The 26,121-nt window shown below is 41.1% G+C and overlaps 1 protein-coding gene across 3 annotated transcripts; it reads left to right on the top strand.

Annotated features, from left to right (window-relative positions):
- On the top strand, positions 1-25,946 carry RNPC3 (RNA binding region (RNP1, RRM) containing 3). 3 transcript variants are annotated; one of them, XM_084851665.1, is made up of 15 exons: positions 1-284; positions 2,646-2,693; positions 3,690-3,808; positions 4,408-4,491; positions 5,540-5,651; positions 7,329-7,397; positions 8,941-9,080; positions 11,204-11,329; positions 13,700-13,830; positions 14,403-14,567; positions 14,902-14,996; positions 15,082-15,140; positions 20,328-20,460; positions 21,744-21,820; positions 24,759-25,946. In XM_084851665.1, the coding sequence occupies exons 1-14, from the start codon at positions 72-74 to the stop codon at positions 21,816-21,818; spliced, it is 1,569 nt and encodes a 522-aa protein (XP_084707791.1). In that variant the 5' UTR covers positions 1-71; the 3' UTR covers positions 21,819-21,820; positions 24,759-25,946. The 3 variants fall into 3 exon arrangements, 2 of the variants coding, with proteins under 2 accessions (XP_084707791.1, XP_084707790.1); XM_084851664.1 differs by having other exon boundaries at positions 4-284; positions 25,719-25,946; XR_014790463.1 differs by lacking the exons at positions 15,082-15,140; positions 24,759-25,946 and having other exon boundaries at positions 35-284; positions 21,744-21,779.
- The last annotated feature ends 175 nt before the right edge of the window (positions 25,947-26,121 follow it).

The raw sequence follows: 26,121 nt of genomic DNA, 5'->3' as shown, positions 1-26,121 counted from the left end.
CTTCCTTCCCGAAGTGCACCTTTATGTGCGTCTTCCAAGCTTTCCTCTGAGCAGCTGGTGGACGGGGGCGCATGCGCACTAATGTGGCGGCCTCCTTCCACGGCGATAACAACATGGCGGCGCCCAGCTCGGAGGAGCCTGGCAGGCGGCTGCAGCCAGGGAAAACCAGCCGGGTACTGCTGGTGCGACACCTGCCCGCCGTGTTGACGGCATCGGAGAAGGAGGATTTGCTGAGGCACTTTGGGGCTTCGTCCGTGCGGGTCCTCTCGGACCACGGGAGGCTGGTAGGAAAGAAGCGGCTTTGTCCGGTTTAGGCGAGTGGAGCCTTTGCAGGAGTGGTAGAGATCCTCTCCTCGTCTGTGGAGGGAAGAGCGAGGCTGTGGGAATTCACGCCTTGTCTCCTGCAGTTGCGGGGCTGAGGGGATTAGACGCAGCACACCTGGAGTGGCCGCTTTCCCTTCGTGGCTGGGCTCTTGTGCTTTCAGACAGCCCCATGGTAGGCTGAGATTCAGTAGGTGAAGCATCTCCTTACCACTGCCTCTCCATGCTGGCGGCGGGAGAGAAGCTGCACCTGTTCCATTCCTTCCCGGTATGTGGCTGTTACAAGGCACAAGCAAAACCGAGGACATTTTTTTTCTGCCTGAGGCTGAAAATCCAAATGACATTCCCTTTTCCTCAATTAGCACGGAGCACAGTTCACGTAGGTTGTGTTCCCTGCGTCAGATCTCTGTGTCTCTGGGCTGAGTCTCATTGTTGCCTGAAATCCTTTGCCAGAAGCAAATGCCTCTTCTTGCCTTGTAAGACCTTTGGGCACCAAAATGTAACTAATAAAAAAGTGGCAACTTTATGTACACTTGTGTAGGAAAACAGGAAGAGGAACTGCTGCATAGTAGTAGCCTGACCACAGAATGGCACCAGTTCACTTGAAATAATGGCTGCTTTGGGATTTGTACTATTTGTCGCTTGAAAGACAATATTCACTTTTTAAAATTGGTTACTGATTTAGTGGATTGCTGTGGATGTAATTTATCTTGACTTCAGCAAAATATTTGACAAGGTCCCCTGAGATATCTTGGTTGGCAAGCTGGTTAAATGCAGGCTGGTTAAATGCAGGCTACATGATAATACTGTCAGGTGGATTCAGTTGGAAAACCACACTCAAAAAGTGGCCATCAGTGGTTCCTGATCAAACTGGACAGAGGTTTTGAGTGGTGTGCCAGAGGGCTCAGTCTTGGGACCAGTACTCTTCAACATTTTTATCAATGACTTAGATGAAGGGATGAAGGAAATCCTTATCAGATTTGTGGATGGCACAGAACTGCGGGATAGCTAACACTTGAGAGAGGAATAAAATTCAAATTGACCTTGTTAGAATGGAAAACTAGCCCTAAACCAACAAAAGGAAATTCAGTGGTGACAAATGCAAAGTTCTGATTTAAGCAAAAAGAAAAGAATCAGATGCACTGGATGGGGGATACCGGGCTTGGCAGCAGCAGACATAAAAAGGATCTTGAGGTTTGAATTGGATCACAAGATGAATGAGAGTCAGCAGTGTGATGCGGCTGTGAAAAAGGCTAATGTGATTTTGGATACATTAATATAAATAATAATTTCCAACTCAAGAGAAGTAATTGTTCCACTTCATCCCATACTAGGCAGACTTCATCTGGAGTATTTCATGCAGTTCTGGGTGCCACACTTAGGACATAGACAAATTAGAATGTGTTATAGGAAGGCAATTAAGATATATGGGGTTATAGAAAACAAACCTTATGAGGAAAGGTTGATGGATCTGAGTATGTTTAGCCTGGAGAAGAAGATAGGTGGGGCAGTGACATGATAGCACTCCTCAGATCGTTGAAGGACTGTCACAATGAAGAGACCAAAGACTTGTTCTCCAGTGCTCCAAAGAGCAAGACTACAGCATACAAGTTTAAGTTATGGGAGGGGGATTTGGGTTGAAAATCAAGAGAAACCTCTTGACAGTAAGAGCAATTCAACAATGGAACCAACAACCTAGGGTCTGGTGCACTCTCCCTGGTTGGAGATCTTAAAGCAGGGATTGGATAACCATCTGTTGGAGGTGCTCTGTCTCTAGATTTCCTCCATAAAGCAGGACTAGATGTGACTATCATTGGTTGTATTGTTTTTGCTTTTATCATGTAACTGAGAGCTTCGGCTATAGGGTGACTCATAAACTAAATTGAATTAAATTGGATAGTCTACAAGGTCCTTCTAACTATTTGATTCTATGACATCATTTGTAGATATGCATTTACAAATAAATGGAGTGGAGAAATAAATCCACTATTTTTTTTCTGCTCTCCATTCATCTTGATTATGAATAGAACAGGGTGGCTTGAGGGCATTAATGGGTAACTGATTTCATCCATATGATCTTAGAGTATGTCTCCCAAGATTTGTGAGGAAGGCAGGGCAGAAATAATGGGAATTGCACCTCATTGCCTTTAAACGTTAGCGTGAAGAATTTGTCTCATGACACATGAATAGAGAGAACTGGTGTACAACAGTAACGTGGGTTGTTCCCTGCTGCACGCCTGCTGCTACTACTAAAAAATGCTACAATACCCTGGATATTTTACATATTAATGTGCTCTCAAATCTGTGTCTGGCTTGTTTTATAGAAACACACAGCTTTCGCTACTTTTTCCAATGAAAACACAGCCGCTCAGGTGTGTATTGGAGCTTTTATTGAACTCTTTTGGTTTGTTGTCAATATACTCTTTAATACTTTTGTTTTTGTATTGAAAGAAAGCCTAGGGCTGCAGTCATTTGCATACTTGGAGAACAAGCATCTGAAGGATTCTTCTATAAAATGTTACATATGTTAGTGTTGCTAGAAAACAGTGAAGACACTGTTTTCACAGACATACAGGCTCGTGATCTTCTGGCCCAGAGGCCTCCTGCTTCTTGGCCTACTCCTGCGCAACAGTTAGACTTGTGTTTGTTTGTTTTGTAAGTTTTAAAAGCCTAATTGCTGGGCGGGGGGTATTTTGGGCTGGTGGGTGGGCTTAAAGCTGGAGAGGGAAGGAGTAACCTTTCTTGTATGCTGTGAACACCCCCCCCCCCACACACACACACACACCCTTACCTGACAATTACGCTTGAAAAAAGCATCCTCTTGGAGCCAAAGGAAGGCTTTATTTAAGCCAAAGTGCTTGGTGGGGGTGAGAGTCTGGATGGGCATGTATGTGTGTGAATGAAGGCCCCCTTTTGGCTTTGGTCCTGTTAATCACTGACATGTGGTCTCCAGAAGGTTAGTCACAAGAGAATGCAGCCCTTGGGCTGAAAACATTTTCCCACTTCTGCTTTAGTAAACAAACCTTGTTAGTAAAGAGATAGCAGAGTTTATTACTGACATAAGTATGTAGAACCTAATGTTCAAATAGGCCTGCTTGACTTGTCAGCCGGCATGGCTGGCTGGGGCATTCTGGGAGTTGTAGGCCTTTTTTCTGTCTAAACATGCATAGGATTGTGCCCTAACAGAGTTTAAATGGAAAGCAAAGTTGTTGAACTACCCCAGTAAGGTTTTTTCCCCCTATGATGGCCAATTCTAGCAAACTGAATTAGAAGTGGGGAGAAGGAAGGGATTAAAAAATATTAATGGGTCAGTCTGTTTTGAAATGCATTTAAATGTTGATTTAGCTGAGTGTTGTGCTCAATTGAAGGCTTTATCAAGATTGCATCAGCTGCACCTTCTAGGCCACACTCTGGTAGTTGAATATGCCAAGGACCAAGACAGTGTTCGTGCAATTAGCCAGTCTTCTCTATCTGAAAAGGACAAAAGGTATGTGGATATTGCTGTACTATCAGATTCAGTAGGTTTATAAACTCTTGAGGAAAAACTCTCAGTACTTAAGAAGCCTTCTTCTTAAACCTTCTCTAAACCTTTCTGTGGTAAATATGGACTTATCCAGATTGTATCTCCAAATCCCATCTGTATTACAATTTTAGATTTAGTGAGTCACTGCAGTTTCACAGCAGATATTCTTATGGCCTTGGTACTGGAGTGACCTTTACATATTCAAAGGTAAATTTTATGCAAATTGTCAGGGACTGAGAATGAAGAAGCTAGTAGGGTTTTTTTTGCCACAGACAATTTTATTGGATACTTTGCTCAGCAAGCATAGTGGGAAGGGAAGAGAACCAAGCAGAGTTATACGTACAGATTTTTAAATATATAGATTCTACCTCTATTGTTTTCCACTTGGTATATTTTTTCAAATAGATTGTAAATCACACAGATCCAATGAATAACTTAGAAATGTGACTTGGTCAATGGGCTTTCAAAAACACAGCCTATGTCATATTACAATTAGGGTGACTTCCATGTGCTGCATGACTTTTTCATGTAGCAAATTGCTCTTATGTGTTTGCTTTTTTAAGTCTTGAAGAACCAGTGAAAGAAGAGAAGGAACGGAAAGATCTAAGCTGTCTCAAAATTGAAACTGGAATTGCGCCTAGCCATGGGTTAGTAATTGGATTCTGATAATACAAGCCAAAATTCTTATGTTGGATCTTAGTCTTAAAGTGCTTGCACACAGGTTTAGACAAATAAACTGGAAACCAGTAATATTTGCTTAATATAGCTTCTCAGAGTGGGTCACATCCTCTGTGCTCTTATAATTATATCATTACCCGCCATACTCCTTTATTAAATTTTGCAAGGGTTCTTTTGTCTTCCACTAACTAAAACTTGAAGTCTTGGATTGGATATGGAATTTAGTAAGCGACAGAGCAGACTGTGACATACTGAAAAGGTTGCCATACCGTATTGACCTCCCCTTTGTATTTCTTGATGCCCCCAAACTTCTGTCTGCAGAGATGTATTAGACTGTGCAGGTTCTTGTATATCTTCAAAATGTTCACTGCCAGTATTTGTCAGTGCACATCGGCTGGGATATAAGAAGCTACTAAGGGGGTGTGTAAGGGCTTGCAAATGCCCAATGAAATATTTGTCTTGGAACAGCATATCACCATGTCTTAGTTTTTGAAAAACCCTTAGTTTTAAAAGTGGCTTGCCATGTAGCATCAGCTACTATTCAAGAAAGGCAAACACAGTACTCATAGGCCTAGTGGAACTACTTGTATGGTTGTTTGCATCCTGAAAGTCGTGCTCCTAGTGGTGGGTTCAGCAGGGCTTAAGAATGAAATAAAAGGAGGTAGATACATAATATTGAACAAGCAGATAAATATATGGATCCTAAGATTTTACAGGGGTGGTCCAGAGTATGTTAGAATGGCTTGTTTGTGAGCTAACAGTTTGTTCAGTGCTGTTAAATTCTAAATCAGGGTTGGGGACCTTGCCCTCCAGATGATGGACGACAACTCCCATCATCCCTGATCATTGACCATGCTGGGTGGTGCTGATGGGAATTGTAGTCCAAAACATCTGGAGGGCCAAAAGTTCCCCAGCCCTGCTCTAAATATTTAAACTTCTGCTTAGTCAAACTTTTTGTATGCCTGCATTGTTTCTGTCTCTTTCAATCTAAACTCCTTCATTTGTTTTTCCTCACAGGTTAACTTTTCCTATAAATTCTTGTCTTAAATATCTATATCCCCCACCTTCGAGTACAATCTTAGCCAATATAGCAAATGCCTTGGCAAGTGTGCCTAAGTTTTATGTGCAGGTAAGTGAAGATACCCTCTGTCTTTTGAATTCAAGGCATAAACCTGTCCTTGCTGACATTGTATAGCTGTACCACTATGTATATAGCAGTTATTATTCCAAAGGTTTAATTGCTTAGATTTCTTCCACTACTGCATTGTCACTGAAAGAATTTAGTGAAAGGGAATGCATGTAGTTTCACTGACCTGATAACACTTCCTTTTCTGCTTCAAGTTAAATAAATATATTTCAGTCCATCGTTACGTTATCTTTCATACCTGAATTATGCAGTTTGTTGGACCTGTTCACAAATAATTGTTTAGAGGCCAATCAATATTGCAAAGATATTTATTGGGTTAATGTCCCGAAGAAAGCTATATTAGGGTTGTTGCTTGGTTAAGGAAAGCATATGATATGATATAATCAACATATGTTTTGATCAGCCAGTCAGCTGACAGCTTAATCCTATACTCTCTTACTGCCAGGTAAGTGGGTATTAAGACTGCAGCCTAAATCTGCATTAATTTGTGTATGAGAAAAAATAATCGTTCTAAAGAGAAGCATACTTTTAGTCAATGCATAGGTGGTACAGTGAGCATGATTTTCTCCATTATTTATTGCACAGGAACGCTTCTCTTGAGGGTGCCTGTCCTCTACAGCTTTTATCAGTGCTTTTATTAAGAATTAATGTGTTAAAATTTGCTGATTAACCGGTGTACCTCTTTATTAAATAAAAATGGATTTTAACCAGGTGTTATTGACTGATTGACTAAGGTTACAATCCTATGCATATTTAGACAGAAGTCCTACAACTCCCAGCATTCTCCAGCCAGCCATGATGGCTGGGGAACGCTAGGAGTTGCAAAACTTTTTCCTGTCTAAACATGCATAGGTTTGCACCCTAAACATTGCAACCTTAGGCTATACTAAAGCTCTCTTTTTATTTTGGAGTGACTACAATGAACATGGAGATGAGTAATTGCAAAGGAATTTAAGGGCCCAGTCCTGCGCTTATTTAGGCAGAGAAAAGTTCTACAACTCCCACCATTCCCCAGCCAGGATGGCTGGCTGAAGGGATATTGGGAGTTATAGGACTTTCTCTGTCTAAACATGCATAGGATTGCACCTTAAGTAGACTTTGAGTAGGAGTTATATTTTCGCTTTTCACAATAAGGTTTTTATTTTCTGGGAAGAAAATCTTTTTAACTATCAAAACTACAAGTTCTAATAGTTGTAGAATCTGTGTCTTAGGTGATAAATCTTGTAGTTCAATTATCCCTTGTATTATCAAATAATCTTATCCTAAGATTTACCCCATCTCTCTTTGAGAAAAAGGTTCTATAAATAAAGCTCCATTTGAAAGATATATAAATGCCATTTTGCCAGGGTGGCATTATTTATTCCACTGTTACCTTCCCTACATTCTTCTGGTCCTAGAATTTGCTCTTCAGATGCAGTTTTGTATTCATTAGTTATAGGAAGCGTGAAACAGTTATAGACATCTGTAGCATAATTTGGTAAGTGTGGTGAAGTTGCATGGCAAGGAATTTCTCAAGGCAGTTGTAAAATATGGGTTATATTACTGGTCTACCATAACGAGTGGCTGTTAGGATTGCTAGCATAATTATGTGAAATGTTGCAGTACTTATTTAATAGAGAAATCCTATATGAATACTAAATTGCTATTGTTATGCTTCAGGTTTTGCATCTTATGAACAAAATGAATCTTCCACCTCCCTTTGGACCAATTACTGCTCGACCTCCCATGGTATGAACCTGTCATTGAATGTATTATAAATAAAAGCAACATTGTATATGTAGCATAAAGGTGCTCTTGCCCTCAGAGTCTGTGGTCAGGAACCAAAGAGCTGTTTGATCTCACTCAAGTAGTTGCATGAGTCTAGAGGAATTTTGGACTTTTTTTTCTTGAACAACTGATTTCCATGCCATATCACAAACTGTTTTCAAAACAGTTCAAAGTATAAACCCGCTTTTGGCCTGTAGATCTTTGGATCCTGCCCTTCTTTGTCAAGAGGACTAGCAGTGTCATTGTACGGGACTAACGTTCCAGAGAAGGTTTGCTTTGAGAAATAAAATGGGAATTTCCTGACAGTGATGGAAGATAAGTTAGGATGTTGAGTTATGTAATGACAACTTCTCTAAACAATCCAAAATAAATAATGGGATTTATAACAGATGTATTATTTTAGTATTCAGATTTATTTACTGTTTTCCACAAACGTATCAAAGCAGTGAAGATGAAATTCAGTTGCATAAAAATATCATGAATATAACAATAAAAACAGCACAATACAATTAATCAGCAATAAAACTGAACATACCACAGTGTTCTACAACCCATAGCTGGCTGGATCACACTTCAGGGAAAGCCTCTGTTAAGAAGACACCTGAACGTTAGAATTGTTGGGGCCTGTTCAGTATCAATTGGTAAAGTCTTCTAGAGGATGAGTGCTGCAACAATTTGAATGTAGTCAAATTCTGTACTCGAGAGCTGCCATGTTCTCATCCGCTCACCACAGCTAAATCTGCACTTCACCTAGTGGTGATCTGGCCTCCTGTTGCTATAGTAGTGGGATAAATGGCATATAGACTTTCTTTCCTTGTCCCTATTCCTTTCTAAACTTGCTTAGATGAATGAGCTAAGTTTCCTGAATATAATCCAAAAGTTATACAGTGACCTGGTTCACACAGCACGGTGGCAAATTGTGGGTTAATTAACACAAGATTTGTGGGGATGCATGCTGCACATGAGCCGCTTCCAGTTTTCATAAACAACCTATGAACACCCCATTCATAGGTTGTTAGTGTGACATTCAAACCCATAAACTCTGGGTTCTTTATGGGTTAAACAACCCAGAGTTAATCTGCAGTTTGTTGCTAGATTAACTCTGGGTTGTTTATGGGTTAAACAACCCAGAGTGACCAGGTTTGGACATCGTGTTAACAAGCTGCGAACGGGGTATTAGGTTATTGATGAAAACCCGAAGCAGGTTGCATGCGTCCCAGCGAATCTTGGGTTAATTAACCCATGATTAGTCGCCATGAAGTGCAGACTAGCTTTGTGGCCTTACAGACCAAACATATGGCCTTTGGACTGAACTCTTCCATTTCACTACATGCAAGACGGTATGTGACAGTTAATGCCAATCAGTAGATCATGATGCAAAACACTTGGTTGTTGAATACTGTATGTTCATGTAGAATATATATATACTTTGAGAATTCTTACATTTGAACTATTGAATGTATGACTTGGATGTCAAAGAGGGCTTTATGTGTTCTTTGTTCAGTATGAAGAATATATCCCTTTGCCACCTCCTATTCCACCGTTGCCTCCTGAGGAGCCTCCTTTGCCTGAAGAAGAGGACAGTCAAGACTCAAGCAAAGATGAGTCAGAATATGAAAGTGCAGATGAAGCAGAAAAAGAAAGGTTGGTGATAGTCTGCAGGAACCCACTCTCTGTAGGACTTGGCATCCTTGTTTCTCTTGGTCTTGGTAAAGCTTCGAGATTAGGGTCCTTAGAAGCTAAAGCAGCGTTATTCAACCTTGAAAGTAAGTGAAATCAGAAGGATCTTTCAAATATATGCTTTTAGAATCATGGTGTAATGCTGTCCCTCTCTCTGGCCCTCTGCTATGATGTGGAAGGACTGGTACCTAAGTAATAAAAGTTCTGTGTGCTTATATTTTTTGCAGCTGGTGCAGAACATGGGAATATAGATCCTCTCCCCCTCCTGCTTTTGATAGTCAAATACCAGCTGTGGAGAGACTACCAGATTAGTTTAGTCAAACATTAAATATCTTGTTAAATGTAATTTTAATCATAGGCAAATACATTTTAAGTAAATGTTTTAAACAGAACTAGGTTTCTCAATAATATATTTAATAGTTTTGATGTTTTAAATAGTGTGACAGTGATATGAAGTGCCTAAGAACCTCATTTTAATTTGTTGTATTGTAAAATAGTTCAAGTACAATATCCACATGTTGATATCAACCCTCCTTTCCACTGTATGCATACCATATTAACACTCCTATTAAACTTGGATGCGTTTGTTGCTGTGGTTTTTGAAACTGCAAGTTGCCCTCATACGACTTTTCTACCCAGTAATGGCATCTGGTATCCAATAAATATCTCCAGAATGTTTCTTCTTGCCTTTGAGGCTCTGCACAGCATGGAATCAGTGGGTTTAATTCAAAGAAGAGAATGGGTAGCAAATGCTTACCCCATCCTTAAATTGATGGAGGTTTACTTGGTCTATGAATCCCCAGTTACAAACCTCCAGTTCCAAGCCCAGAGCACTGAATATTTGTTTGAACAATTTATATCTCATCTTTCTAGAGAGCAATCCTATGGCCCCTAGGTATTGTCTAGGGGGCTGTAGGATTGTTCAGTTTACTGGCTCTGAGGTCGGAGGCAGGGCTCCAGACTTGGAGCCAGTAAACTGTGCTCCCTTCATGCTCCCCCTTGTAGCCGGCATGGAGAGAACCACACCATCAACCTCTCTGTGCTCAGAAACTTGAGTGAAGAAATGGGGAAAAGGGGGCGGTTGTGGGGGCAGGGAGGGGAGGAGACCAGGGAAGCTGCCTTACACAGCTTCCTATGCTCACCCCAGCCTCCTTCCCTCGCACTCTGAAGCACCATGGTTAGACGGGTGAAATTGCCCATCTAGCAAAAATGCAGGGTAGCTGGAGCATGGAGGCAAGGATTACCTCTATGCTGCAGCCGCCCTGCATTAGAATACTTGGTAGCCTCCTGACTATCAACGTAGAATTCTGCCCTTATTTAATCAAAGTAGCACTCGGCAAAACACAATAGAACCCAATTAAAAGCCAAAAAAACAGAAGCATCATAGTATGCAAATAAAACAGACAGCTTAAAATACCAAAATTAATAGAAAACTTGCCTGAACAAAATTCTCTTCTCCTGGTGGTGGTTGTTAAAAAGAAATGGAGCCAAACAAATGTCCCGTGGGGGAAAGTTTCACAACTGGGAGCAGCTACAGCAAAGATCCTCTCATGCATCTTGACTAACCTAGCATCCATCCGCGTCGGGATACAGAGAAGGGCCTCTTCAACCAACCTTAGGTATAGGCAGGAACATACAGGAATACCTGATCTTCCTTATTGCAATTTCAGATTTCAGTAAGGAAGAACTGTCCATCCTGGGTGTGTTTGGTAGTTTTAAGTTTCACTGAGCATTGTTGCATGATTCTTTATAGAAAATGAAACCAAAGAAAGCAGCTGGTCTCTTTATTGCTTCTTTATAGTTTACCCTTATCTTCTTAAGGCAGTGGAATGCTTGACAAATCACTTTCTACCACCTTGAAGCCTTGCTTTGGGTGAGGGAGGAGAAAATGCAACGGGACCAACATCATTTTAGTTTGTAGGCACTAGGTATCTAGAGCGATTCCTCCTCTTCTTTTTTTTAAGTACTAAAAATCCCGAGGGGTGGGAAGAATGATTGTGTTAACAATTTTGACTGAACATTCCATACTTTCTCATCAGAAACAATAATGGAAAAAGTAACTCTGTATTCAATGTGTTAATATTCAGATTTACAAAACTGATGGAATTAGCAACCCTTCAACCAAAACGGCAGATACCAACAAAGCAGCATCGTGCAAGAAAAAGGAGAAAGATAAAAGACTTATTAAATGTCTCCCTACCTCCTCCCCACAGGTATCAACACAAGGATTTAATAGAACATTGCCATGTAATGACTGCCTCAGTTTGCATTTTCTTCTAGATATCGGTTGAAAGAATGATATATTTGTTGGGCTTGCTCTTCAGTTACAACTCTGGCTTGTTTGGGGAGAAACAAGCCAGAGTTCCAGGTTTGGACATAACGCTAACCAAGCCAAGGATGGAGCGTCCTTGGCTTGTTCAGCTGCTCCCACTGGCAGAAGCCAAGCGGAAGCGATTGAGCTAGCACGTTGGCTTGCCCACAGTAACCCACGCTTTAAAAAGAAACAAAAAACTGGATTACCATTGCACGTGAACCAAACCACTGTCATAGCAAGGAGCAATAATCTTGGAAATATATTGCTTGTGTATCTTAGCTGCAACAAATTTAGCAACCTGCTTTTGTAATAGTGTCATCCCTTCAGATTGAGAGAGATGAGTTGAAATCAAAATCTCTGCTGTTTCCCAATGTAGTGATAATTCTCTGCTGATACCTCAGTACAGACAGGTAGCAACACTGAGGTAAGGTCTCCAGTCTTCCGGCTCCACAGTGTCTTGCTTTGTACCAAATTTTGTGGTATCCCCCACAGCTCGCGAGGGAATTGTCTCTCATTGTAATGCTGTAAAGGCTCATCTCAGATGCAGGCATAAGTATTTCTTACTGGATGTTGCCATGTAATAACTACCTTAGATGGGGGTGCATGTAGAGTGCCCTTGCTATTTATAAGATGCCCTCCCAAAGCTGGGAAGGACAGCAGCAAGGGCAATCCAAGCATGAAAACAGTCTTTTGCCGGCAGATCTCTCATTACTGGACACCATCCACACTCCGCAAAGAGTGCTTCACGGGATAGAAAAATATCCCATCCAGCCCCCTAGGGTGCTTATGCAATGGTGCTTTCTGGTTCCAGTCCTTGTGTGCAGCTCTTAACAGATAGTTGATTTACCGTGCAGTCCTAGCCGTGTTGACTCAGAGGTAAGTCCCACTGAGTTCAATGGGGCTTACTCCCAGGTAAGTGAGTGTAGGATTGCAGTACTAATCAGTTTTGACAATGTAAAGTCTCCTGTTGGTAGTGAGGGTGGATTGTTTGAGCCAGTATCTTAGCTCAAGTGCATATATATTCTTAGATTTGCTCATCTGTGCAGCCCGCTACTGCATATGAACAAATCTGTGCTATGATATCCTTTCATATCAAAGGTCGTATCCAGTGCTTACAGTCTGCCAGCACCAATTATGTTGTGCTAGCAGGAAGCACCACTAGTGCAGTGAGAAGCTTCATAGCGCAACCCCAGTAGCGAGCTCCATCTAGCGCTTCTGGAACAGGGCAAGTCAGCGGGGCACCTTTCTGCGAGCTCCACTGCTTTCTCCATTCTGGAGGCATCAGTTTGAGCTAGACTACCAGTTGAGCTGCAGTCATTTCCACTAGTGGCGCTGCAGGATTGGATACTGCCATGTGGATCAAGGCCAATACCTCTTCCTAAACTTGACAGGACAAAATTTTTAGAAAACTGAGATGGCCTAAACATCTAAAACCAAAATATTATTTTAACCTTATGTGCTTAAAGGTATGTAAATTGCTTTTTTTTTTTCTTTTCATGTCATCACTTTTAGACTTGGTTCACACTTAACTACAACCCATGATTTAAACAACCCCTGGCTTGTCGTGCATGAGTGGGGGAGAGCAGAATGCTGAACTAGATGAACCCTTGGTCTGATCCAGCATGGCTCTTCTTATGTTCTTATATGATTTGCCAATTAGGGAAAAAATATGTTGGCCTCCTCTTAAAACCCATTTGTCTTTATCTGTTTGTTAAGTTGTATTTGTTCTTTGTACAGAAAATCATATTGGTCAGTGACTGTAATAAACAATACATACATACATTATATTACTCAATTTTTGTATTTTAAAAAGTTGAAATCTTGGGATTTGGATTTTATCTGAACATGTGACCTTGCATTCCTTATAAGATTCACTGAGCAATGATACCCCAATATTTAATCATGCATAATGAATGTTTTTAAAAAACAAGCTCTATTAAAAGTTATTAAGGGCGCAATCCTATACAGGTTTGGACAGAAAAGGCCCTATAACCCCCAGCATTCCACAGCTAGCATGACTGGCTGGGGAATGCTTGGAGTTGTAGGATTTTTTTCTGTCTAAACATGCATAGGATTGCACCCCAAACATTGTAAAAAGTTAGATTGCTTTTGGACTACCTACTATTGTGTTTTTCAAAACAAAAGATCCTTAAAAGGCAGTTTGAATAAAAAATCTTAAAATAAATGTAAAATAGTTCAGGAATAAATATTTATGTGGAAAAATTCAGTAAAGAAACTTTAAATGAATTTAACATTGTATTTTAAACAGTAATTTGCACCCAGCATTGTTGCCTTCAGACGTGTTCGAGCAGCCGCAGCCTGTAGGTCTCAAAAAAATTGAATTTCACATTTCTGCAGACACACCTGCCACTCTTCAGAAAAGCCTGGAGCACAACAATGGTATGCTATGAGCATGTACTTATGCACGACTTACAAGCTAGTGTTGTAGTTGGAAGCAGGTGTGATGTAGCGGCTGAGAGACTGAGCTGTAAGTCAGGAAGTCCTCAGTCTTACCATTTTTCTGTGAACTCACTAGTTGGCCTTAGGCAAGTCACTCAGCCATTATCTGCAACATGGAGGAAATAATACTGATGGCTGTTGCAAGACTGTTGCAAGATAAAGTATAATTGTATTTGAAATACTTTAAACATTCTAAAATGGGATATTGCCATTCATAGTTCAGTAGGTGTGATTTTTTTTTAGTCAGCAAATATAAATTCCTTTTTCTGTTCAACACTGAAACTTCTCATATGTTTTAGCATTATAACCTTCTGCTTCTATCATTTTGCAGTGCTTCATTCAATATGTTACTGATAGTGGCCACAGCATATTTAAATCTATTGAAAATCCATTGGGTTTAAGTATGCTTAAATTTTCACTGGATGTGGTAAATATTTCTGATTTAATTTTGCTGGGATGTCTTCTGCCTCAGGATCACATCCCAATTAAATGTTTTGGATCTCTTTTCTTAGATGGTTATGCAGCAGTTGATGAAATATCTAATGCAGGATTTGGAAAAATCTTCCCTGCTCTCAGTTCCAATCATAAAGAGGAGATGGAAGAAGAAGAAGAAGATGAAATACCTTCAGAATTTGTTTCTAAAAGAGAGCTGGAAAAAGGCAGAGTCTCTAAAAGAGGTGATTTGTAACTGTTAAAAAGCTTTTATAGGATGCAGTGTAAATGCTAGTTTTTGTTATCTTATTTTGGACATGTTGCTCATTTGATGTTATTCACTTTTTGGTGTTTGACATAATGCATACATGAACTTGAGCATGCTCCGGGAGAGAGCGGAGGACAGGAAGGCCTGGCGTGCTGTGGTCCATGGGGTCACGAAGAGTCGGACACGACTTAACAATTGAACAACAACAACATAATGCATACATTCTGTTGAGAATTTGATTTAAAGATTTAAGAAAGGAAGTCATCCTAAAATGCATATCTTAAATAACTTTTTCTCTTTCTCTGCTCAAGAAATGGAAATGCTCTCTGTGTTCAAAAATTATGAGCCCGGTGATCCAAATTGTAGAATTTACGTGAAGAATCTGTCGAAACAAGTTCAGGAAAAGGTAAGTGAGTACTGAGTGGAGTGTTTTTTGGTTGCTTTGCCCATGGTTGCTAACTTGCTTTGATGAGCTTTTATTTTAATCCCAGGACTTGAAGTTTATTTTTGGAAGATATGTTGACTTTTCATCAGAAACTGAACGTATAATGTAAGTGATGGCTGGATGGCTTCTTTCATGGGTTGGGGTACTCTTGGCTGGGTGAGCCAAATTATACATCCATGAACCTCGTACATTCCCACCCCTTACCACCACCACCCCACCACCCAGCTGGTTAAGGATCTAGTGATGGTCAGAGAGGATACTGAAATATATGGGTTGAAAAGCAGCAGAGTGGGTAGGTGGAAGGCAGCATACTGCAGGAATAACTCATGGCAATGGAAGGATAAAAGAAAGCCACTGAAGTATGAAGGGAGAGGTTGGAGTAGAAGAGAGGTGGCAGAGAAAGTGAGGTTGTTGGAAGGGAAAACTGCACACTGGGAAAACATAGGTCATGGAAGTAGTAAGAACAGCAATACAGTGAATAGAAGAATTAGAAGAATGGGGGAAACAGCTAAAGATAAAAGCATGGATGTTGGAAACTAGAGGCACTTGGGGGGAAAGTAGACAGCCAGTGGATCAGCTCAAGAATGCTATGTATCAACAGAGCTGACATTTTATTCTGTGAGTTCCACTACTTGGGAAATTGCAATGGATAGTGAGAATGGGTGTGTGTGTGCAAAAAAAGATACTGCTTCTCCTGTTTCAGTAGAATGTAAAATCACACCCCTATTTTGTCAGAACCTTGCTGGAACCTGGGACCGGGGAGGCAACTGGCATACAAATTGGGGTATTTTTTAATTAGAAAAAGTTGCTGATGTGTGCCCCTGCACTAGGGCTTTTCTAGGTGGCAGTGCGACAAGTAGTTCATTTCTTCCGTAGAAGGAAGTTCTGTTCGTTCTTGGTGGCTCAGTAGTAGAGCATATACTTTGCATGCAGAAAGTCCCGGGTTCAGTCCCTGGCATCTCCAGGTAGGGCCTGGAAAGAATCCTCCTTGGAATCCTGGGGGAACCCCTGCCAGTCAGTGTAGCTGACTGCCTCTGTACACCAGTTGCTGGAGAACATGGGCAGAAGGGTGCTGTTGCACTCATGTCCTGCTTGTGGGTTTCCTGTGGGCAGCTGCTTGGCCACTGTGTGAACAGAATGCTGGACTAGATGGACCCTTGGCCTGATCCAGCATGGTTCTTATGTTCTTAGATAATACCGGGCTGGATGGACCAGTGGTCTGACTCGGTATAAGGCAGCTTCCTATGATATATGATAAGAGCAAGTTGCAACAAGTGCAAGTTGATCACGCTGCTGGAAGAAAAAGTAAGAGGACTGGAGCAGCGACTGTCGACCCTCCAGGGAATAAGAGAACACGAAGAGTTCTTGGACAGAATGGTGGAACTACAGCAGCAAAGTGAAGAACAGAAGCAAGAAGACCAACAGCAAGCTGAGGCAGAAGAGGAAAATGCTGAGGTGAGGAAAAAGGAAGTAGAGGATACTCCTTGGAAAAGGGTGACAGTTAGGAGCAGAAGAACTAGAAGCCACTCTGTACCAGTGGAAGCAGTGGAGCTATGGAACCGTTTCCAGGTACTTGAGGCTGAGACTGGAGGACATCCTGCAGAGGAAGAATCACGGGGGAACCTGCATGAGAGTGAGCAAGAAGCTGAAGGTCAGTCAAGCAGAGGCGATGAAACCAAGGCCTACAACAATGAGAAGAGTAGCAGTAGTGGGAGACTCCTTGCTGTGTGGGATCGAAACCCAAGTATGTCGCGAAGACCCATGGACTCGCCAGGTATGCTGTCTCCCAGGACGACAGATTTAGAGACGTGACTGAAGGGTTACCTGCACTCATAAAGTCCACTGACAGGTATCCCTTTCTTCTCATCCATGTGGGAACAAATGATACCGCCAAGCGGAGCTACGAAGAAATCATGTCAGACTTTGAAGCGTTGGGAAGGAAACTCAAGAAGTTTGGGGCCCAGTTTTCTCATCCATCTTTCCAGTAGTTAGAAGAGGGATAGAAAGGGAAAGAAAAATACACCAGCTGAAAGACTGGCTACGAAGGTGGTGCTGACGAGAGAGATTTGGATTCTGGGACCACGGGCTATACTTCCAGGAAGATGGACTGTTGGCAAGGGACGGGTTGCACCTCACAAAGGCTGGGAAGGAAGTGTTTGGCCACAGCATGAAGAACTTCATCAGGAGGGGTTTAAACTGAATCCCACAGGGGAGGGAGACGTAAAGTTGGGGGTAACAATGGACAAAGGGTCATGCACCGCAACGGAGAGAACAGCTCTAATAGCGCCCAATGGTAGTCTTCAGAAACATGTAGGAAGAAAGCCAGACTATGAAGCACTTGGTCTTCGATGCCTATATACTAATGCCCAGAGTATGGGAAACAAACAGAACGAACTTGAACTCTTAATACAGGCGGGAAATTATGACTGGATAGGTGTAACTGAGACTTGGTGGGATGACTCCCATGACTGGAATACAGCAATTGAAGGATATAACTTGTTCAAAAAGAACAGGAGGAACAGAAAGGGAGGTGGGATTGCTCTATATGTGAAAAATACATATCTCTGCACAGCAATACAGGAGGATGTGCTTGGTAGCCCCATCGAGAGCATGTCGGTTAAAATAAATGGAGCAAAGAATAAAAGGAGCATGGTGGTTGGAGGCTACTACCAGCCATCCAAGCAAGGAGAAGATGAGGATGAAACTTTTGAAAAGCAAATAGCCAGTGTTTCAAGGAAGCATGATGTAGTAGTAATGGGGGACTTCAATTTCCCCGATATTTCTTGGGAGACAAATTCTGCAAAACATGGCCCCTCCAAGATATTCCTGACTTGTGTGGCAGATAACTTCCTCCTACAGAAAGTAGAGGAAGAAACTAGAGGATCAGCTATCCTTGACTTGATCCTAACCAACAGAGATGACTTAGTGGATAAAGTAGCAGTTACAGGAACTCTGGGGGAAAGCGACCGTGTTGTACTTGAGTTCTTGGTTCTAAAGGAAGCAAAAGCCGAGTGTAGCCAAACACGTACCCTGGATTAAGGAAAGACGATTTTAATAAACTCAGAACAGTGATCAGTAAGGTCCCATGGCAAGCGGCTCTAACGAGAAAAGGAGCCCAAGATGGGTGGGAGTTTTTAAAAAAGGAAATTCTGAAGGCATGATTACAAACAATTCTAACAAGAAAAAAGGGTGGAAGACAACAGAAGAACTAATGTGGCTTCACAAAAAGCTTAGAGATGACCTAAAAACAAAAAAGGACACATACAGGAAGTGGAAAGAAGGCCAAGCAACAAAGGAAGAGTACAGGCAGGTAGCACAAAATTGCAGGGATGGCGTCAGGAAGGCTAAAGCTGAGAACGAGCTGAGGCTAGAGGGGGATGCTAAAAGCAACAAAAAGGCTTTCTTCAGCTACATTCATAGTAAAAGAAAGCGGAAAGAAATGGCGGTTTAGCTATTAAATAAGGATGGCAAAATGATAACAGAGGACAAAGAAAAGGCAGAGGTGCTCAATTCCTACTTTGGCTCAGTTTTCTCCCAAAAGAGGGTCTATGACCCCCCTGGCAAAGGCAAAGTACAGGCTGAAGGGGCAGGATTGCAGCTTGAGATTGATAGGCATATGGTCAAGGAACACCTAATTACTTTGAATGAGTTCAGCTCTCCAGGGCCAGATGAACTGCATCCTAGAGTAATAAAGGAACTGGCAGAAGAGTTTTCAGAACCACTGTCTGTTATCTTTGAGAAATCATGGAGGACGGGTGAAGTGCCAGATGAGATGAGTGAAGGTGGGCTAATGTTGTCCCTGTCTTCAAAAAGGGAAAAAAGGAGGAACCTGGGAACTACAAACCACTCAGTCTGACATCAATCCCTGGGAAAACTCTGGAGCAGATGATAAAGCAATCCATCTGGAAGCACCTTGAAAACAATGCAGTGATTACTCGAAGCCAACATGGATTTGTCAAGAACAAATCCTGCCAGACAAATCTGATCTCATTTTTTGATCAGGTCACCTCCCTTGTAGACTTCGGGAATGCTGTGGACATCATATACCTCGACTTCAGCAAAGCTTTCGACAAAGTGCCCCATGATACCCTGATGAGCAAACTAGCTCAAAGTGGGCTAGATGAAACAACGATCCGGTGGATCCACAGTTGGCTACAGAATCAGACTCAAAGAGCGCTTATCCATGGGATCTTCTCAAACTGGGGAGAGGTAACGAGCGGGGTACCGCAGGGCTCAGTCCTGAGCCCAGTGCTTTTCAACATTTTTATTAATGACTTGGAGGAGGAGGTGCAGGGAATGCTGATCATATTTGCAGATGACACAAAATTGGGCGGGATAGCTAAGACCTTGGAAGACAGAAACAAAATGCAAAGTGATCTTGATAGACTGGAGCGCTGGGCAGCAAACAACAGAATGAAATTTAATAGGGATAAATGCCAAGTTCTTTACCTAGGAAAAAGAACCCAAATGCACAGTGACAAGATGCGGGACACATGGCTCAACAACACTACAAGTGAGAAGGAACTTGGAATTGTTGTAGATCACAAGCTGAATATGAGCCAACAACGTGACGTGGCTGCAAAAAAGGCAAATGCTCTTTTGGGCTGGATTAATAGAAGCATAGCTTCCAAATCCCGGGAAGTACTAGTTCCCCTCTACTCAGAACTGGTTAGGCCTCATCTGGAGTACTGTGTCCAGTTCTGGGCACCACACTTTAAGAAGGATGCAGACAGGCTGGAGAGGGTTTAGAGGAGGTCAACAAAGATGATCAGGGGACTGGAAACAAAGCCCTATGAAGAGAGACTGAAAGAACTGGGCATGTTTAGCCTTGAGAAGAGAAGACTGAGGGGAGATATGATAGCGCTCTTCAAGTACTTGAAAGGTTGTCATAGAGAGGAAGGCCAGGATCTCTTCTCTGTCATCCCAGAATGCAGGACACGGAATAATGGGCTCAAGTTGCAGGAAGCCAGATTCCGGCTGAACATCAGGAAAAACTTCCTGACTGTTAGAGCAATATGACAATGGAACCGATTACCAGGGAGGTAGTAGGCTGTCCCACACTGGAGGCATTCAAGATGAGGCTAGACAGCCATCTGTCAGGGATGCTCTGACTTGAATTCCTGCATTGAACAGGGGGTTGGACTCGATGGTCTTAGGGCCCTTCCAACCCTACTATTCTATGATCAGAGAGGATTATTTAATAAACCATCACTGCTCCTTCCTTATCCTAATTGTCTATTGCAATATACACTGGACAGATAAGAAGATGAAACATTTCTGTCTCTTGACTAGGTTTGATATACGCTTAATGAAAGAAGGCCGCATGAAAGGACAAGCTTTTATTGGGCTTCCTAATGAAAAAGCAGCTGCGAAAGCTTTGAAAGAAGTAAATGGATATGCTTTGTTTGACAAGCCCATGGTGGTTGTATCCTTTTCAAAAGCTTTTTGCTTTGTTTTAGTTAAATATTAATCCTGTTTTCAGAATCTTGCTTTTGGTCTTTTACATGCTCAGTGCGTGGTGAAGTTTCTTTCCATGTTGTTTATCTCCTTTTAAGTGTAAGGCCAATTCAGACGTTCCTCTCTGTCAGTGGCCCAAGTTCTCATAGGTCTGTATCCCCTCATTATCCATATTGGAGAGTCCCTTCTTTGAAAGCATACCCATGTGAAAGTCATACCTTGCATCAACTTAGTACCACCGAGTATATGAAAACAAAGGCTTCTCTCTGTAGTGGTAAGTTTTGATATGGGATTCAATTTCCCAGTTTTCACCAGTGTTAACGTCAAACAAGGGTCTTGTTATGAGGTAGTAAATCTTGTGAACAGCCTGTAAACATTTAGTTGGCTCTTACATATGTAAGTAGGGAAGGGTATTAAAATGGCCATGCAATGTGCCTCTTTGTGTAACAGCCAAATAGTCAGACATGGCAGAAGTTGAAGATGTCCCAAGATAGGTCCACAAACTCCATATGCACTACCTAATTGCTTATCCTGTTGTTGAGGCTATTGGTGATTGGTTATGTGAGTTTAACAATGCTTCATAAACTTTTTCTTGTTTATATTCTGATAAAATATACGCATAAAATAATTTATTTTATGTTTATAATTTATAAAATTAATATTTTATTAATTTATAAAATATAAATTAATATTTTAGGTGTAGTGTGTGTAGTTAACACTTTAGAAAGTAGTCCCACTCATATTTACTTGTAATAGTATACATTACAGAACATAAATGAATATTTAATTAGGAGTGCATTATGTGTTTTGCATATTAACAAATGACCACAAAACTTTTTAAGAAGTGGCATGCACAAAATTCAAGAGCGTCTTCACATACAGATAATAGTATTTAGAAGTTACTTAAACTAACCAAAATCTTCAAAATAACATTATTCTTATACTAAAGCAGAAATTTTAGTTCCTCTTCTGTTTTTCATTTGTATTAACATAGCGAGTTTTTGTAATTTTAATTTTCCATCGCAGCATTAACAGATCAAAATGTAGTAGATTCTGTGCATCTCCAGATCAATTTGTTCAATAACTGATTTTTTTTTTAAATCATAAATGGCTATAAATAGAAACTGAAGTGTCATAATCTTTGAACACAAACATGTTACATAATCTTTATTACTTGCAGATTTTCTGCTGCTTATGAATTATTTTTGCTAACACTTACCATTAGACTTCTGTTCCTTAATAAAATCCCAGCAATTTGCTCGATCAGCAAGACCAAAGCCAGATTCCAAAGAAGAGAAGAGAAAAGATAGAGGGAGAAAAATCTGAAGGTAAGTCACTCTCTCTTATCCCATTTTGTCTGCAGCATTTTTTACAATTGCACAGACTATGGCTTTGTTACTACTGAGGTGATAAACCTGTGTCTAGACTATACAACTTCGTACTGGTGGTGGGGCCTCACCAGATTCAGTGCTCTTCCATATTTTTTTTTAAAAAATGCTTCACATAGAAAACTGGATATTGTGGAGAAGGATTCCAACTGAGCCTTAGGCCTTGGTCTTAATGTGATTAGTAGTTGGTTTATTAAAAGATTTTCAACTTCTGTTGGATCAACATAGCAACACATTTTATATCTGATGGGGGTGGGGGTTTGTAATATTTTATGTATTATTTCATCAGTTAGAATGCGAGATCATAAATAGATCAGTGCCTTGTGTATGTCTTTCACTGTTCTACTAGAACTGTAGAATCTCTGGCGCTGATATAGATGTGGTTGGAGGCCTTACCATGTGGCCTTACCTTTGGAATTCCCTCCCTCCCTGAAAGGTTCACCTGGCACCTACTTTGTTATCTTTTCAGCAGCAGGCAGAGAGAGGCTTCTTAAATCTTGTAATTATTTAAGTGCTGCTTGACTGTTGCTCTTCTATAATTTATGACAGGGGTCTCCAATCTTTTTGGGCCTGTGGACACATTTGGATTTCTGAGAAAGTATTGTGGGCAACATTATGCAATAGCTGCCATGGGGGTGGCGAAGTAAAAATATGGCTGTGGTGGGGTGTGGGCAATCACAAAATTCACTATTGCAACAAAACACCCATTCATAGAAAAGCAAACTTGTGAGGCTAGAAGACATATACACTTCTTTGAACCCCCCACTTTTCTGCTCCAGCAAAACACCCATTTCCTAGAAAGGCAAACCAATTTCCCCAAATCACCTCTAAATATAAATTCTTCTAAAATTAATTCCCCTAAATTTATATTGCCGAAACACACAACTTACACTCTCTTAAGACATTTTTTTTTTAATAAAATCAGCTTGGTTTCCTAAATCTGCAGGAGATTGCATTTGTCATCTAGTTTCTTTAAAGTATCCAGTAAAATTAACTAATGCATTCCAACTGATTAAGAATGTTCTAGTTAACTAATAATCTGACACTTACTTTGCCAAAACCCTCAGTATGGATTTCTTTTTGTGGATGCTAAAGGAATGCTCAGTCTGTCTTCCTCTTAAGTCGGGGGCGGGGAACCTTTTTGAGCCAGCGGGTTGCCTTCCAGGGCCTTAGGTGTGCAGGGCCAAATTTTAAAAGTGGCTGGGGCCATCACCCCCACTTTTTCTCTCATACATGCATGCTCACACTTTCACTCACACACTCACACCTCCCTCTTCATGGCTGTTTCCTGAGGAGAGGCTTAAACCGTTCCTGCTAAGGGAACAGCTGAGCAGCGGCGAAGAGGAAGCTGCTTTGCCAGCCCAATTTACTATATGGGGCTGGTGAAGCTGAGCACCCTGTCCCTGCTTTGCTGCCCAGTATGGAAGCTGATCAGGTTTGCAAAGCAGAGTGCTCTGTCCTTTAGTCCCATTTCAATAGGATTAAAGCATGACTAGCTTAGTCTGGATCCAATACTAGAGGCGGGGAAAGCCAGGTTTAATTGGTTCAAGCTGTTTAAAAATCCACTGACTTGATGGTTCTTAACCAAATCTTATTCCCATTAAATGTAATCACTGTCAGGTGTGGTTTAGGGTGATGCACTTGAATACTGCTGTGAAATTGTCCGAAGAATAATCCAGCATCGTCCTAGTTTGAATGTTTTTCTCAAGTCTTTCCAGTAATGAAAATATTGTCTTTATATACAAGTCTGTGAGGTAAAACCATATATGGGAAACTAGATCAGCACAGATTGAAGATCCTGTTCAAGTGTGACATTTGTAAATCATATTGCATTTTGCTGTGTTGTGACCTCCGTAGCTTTATCTCATGTTAAAATGATTATATAAATGTTAGCAGTGTTGCTTTCTATTCATCAAGGAAAATACATATGGTTGGCAACATTGGATCAAAGCATTATGGTATCTTATTAAGATGGATATGTCCTGTTACCAGGGTTCTAGGGCACTGGTACCCAGCCAAAATGTGTACTTGCCATCAACCCTTCCCTTCTCCCAAAAGGAAGGGACATGGTCTTGACTGTGACTTCCTGTTGAGCTTCAGAGCAACTCCAAGCACCTCCACCACCCTCCACAATGGTAGAGGCAATTCTGTACTCTCTTCCCCAGGTCCAGGCGTGTCCCTCTCCAGGGCCTGGTGCAACGTCAGGGAGATCCTCTGGCTCCCTGCCCCCAAGAAGCAGATCTCACCAGGATTTTTAAAAATGGGCTTGCCAGAAGCAAAGCGATGAGTACAGTTTTATCCCCTGCCTATGGCATAGTGCCTTTGTACCACACTCAAAGGGGTTGAAGCCACTGCAGTGCCAAGGAGGATGAACGTTAGGAAAATTGTTCCCTTTAATTTGTATCTCTGTGTTTATGCTAAAAAAAGAAGTGCAAAGTAGGAAATAAATACCATCCTGAGATTAGTGGCTTGCTAATGTATCATTTCACTAAAAATGTTTTGAATCGATATATATTCAGTATAGCTGGCTAGGCAGCAAAGTTGAGCTGGAGCATACTAACACATTCTTGCACAAATATGTGGTGGTGTTAGGCAGCTTCTGCTGGAGACTGCCACCTTGGAAGACTGCACTGGAGAGAGAAATAGTTTTTGAAGATAGTGTAAAGCTAGAGTTGTGGTATGTGCTCTGGCATTGTATAGATAAAATAGTTAAACCTCTATTAATCTGTTGTGGATTCAGAACTGTGTGCACATTTGTTCCTGTTGTGTTGGGTCAGAAGATTAAAAAATAAACACATTTTTAAAGAATGCAGTCTAAAGAATGAGAACTGTAACAGAGAATAAAAGGATTAAACCACATTCTGCTGTTCTTCTTTAGAAACATTCCTGCGTAAATACTGCAGTAAAACTGTGTCATGCAAAGTGTATCCTTTCTTGTTGTATCCTTTTTTTGTGTATTTTTTTTTCCTGGAAAAAAGTCCTGACATTCTTTTCTAGCATTGCATTAGGCAGTAAACTAGATCTTTACTAACACAATTTGATATAAGGTTAGTGAGCCAAGCCCCTTTTATTTAGCAGGGTATCCATGGAAGTTTCTAGCCTTAAAATAACTTTAATTTTTATATATATATTAAGCAGCACAATTCTGGCCTCCAGACCTTCAGCAGGTGTGAACTGCTCTGCTTACGTCGGTAGAGTTTAAATCCTGTATACTTACTGAAGGCCTGGCCTCAACTATATATTGAAATTATATTACGGCATACAGTCCTCCAGTATCATAGAGTTCACAAGAGAAAAATGAAATCTATGTTGTAAAATAATATACTGCGTCTCTTGAGCAGGGGACCTACAGTTAGGACATTTTTATAAACAGCAAACTAAATTGGCCAACCCAGAAGGTAACAATCCTGTTTCTTCCCAGTTTGGTCCTCAGACTGGTGCTCTATTCTGTACTCAATACAGGAACATTTAGCAGTTCCAGACATGCTTTTAGAGTTGCTCTTCTACAAATAGAAGCACTCCATCCACGTGTGGAAGGGAGTGCAATCCAGAAGAAGCTTCTAGTGGAGGAGGTGATGGTTGCCAATTCCCCTTTCCCCCACTTTTCTCCCAGGCACCACCTCTCATACTGTTTTGGAGGATCATCCAACCCTCTGGAAAAGATTTGTGGGGGAAGGTGAAATTGGCAAAATCACTCCCCCTCCTTTCCCCCAGTTGGAGCATCCTGTAAGTAGAGTTCTACTCACAGGAACTTTGGATCCAAGCCTTATTATCCAAAGCTTTCAGCTTTCCAGTTGAGAAATGTGTGTGTTTTTAATGCTCCTTTAAATCATTCCAGGTTCGTTTTGAGTTCCATGTCTTTCAAGTGTGTTCAAGCTCTGGGAAGAAGATGCATGGTCATCTGGACTGTTGAACAGTGCGTAAATGTGCTTAAAATACAACACAGTTCTCTGTTAACCTTAAGTGCATATGTGCTTTTAAACAATGAAGGCCTTCCAATCTGTCACACAGCACATGTGAAAAATGTTTCAATTAAAGATCTAATAAATTATTCACTTTTGCATTGGCTTATGCTTATTTTCTTTGAGAAAGCATTTCTGTTTTCACATGCTAAACTACAAAACATGACACAACCACTGAACTATCCTATGTTTCCAACTTGCATGAACTTTTCCTATTCCAGTATATACAGTATTGTGCAAAAGTCTTAGGCTACCATTAGATTTGTTGTTTTAGCAATG

This window comes from Heloderma suspectum, chromosome 4 (genome assembly GCF_057233095.1).
Source record: "Heloderma suspectum isolate Gila_16-S chromosome 4, 16-S_ref, whole genome shotgun sequence".
NCBI classification, from domain to species: Eukaryota; Metazoa; Chordata; class Lepidosauria; order Squamata; family Helodermatidae; genus Heloderma; species Heloderma suspectum.
Note: the sequence above shows the minus strand (reverse complement) of the source record. Positions and strands in the feature narration are given on the sequence as shown.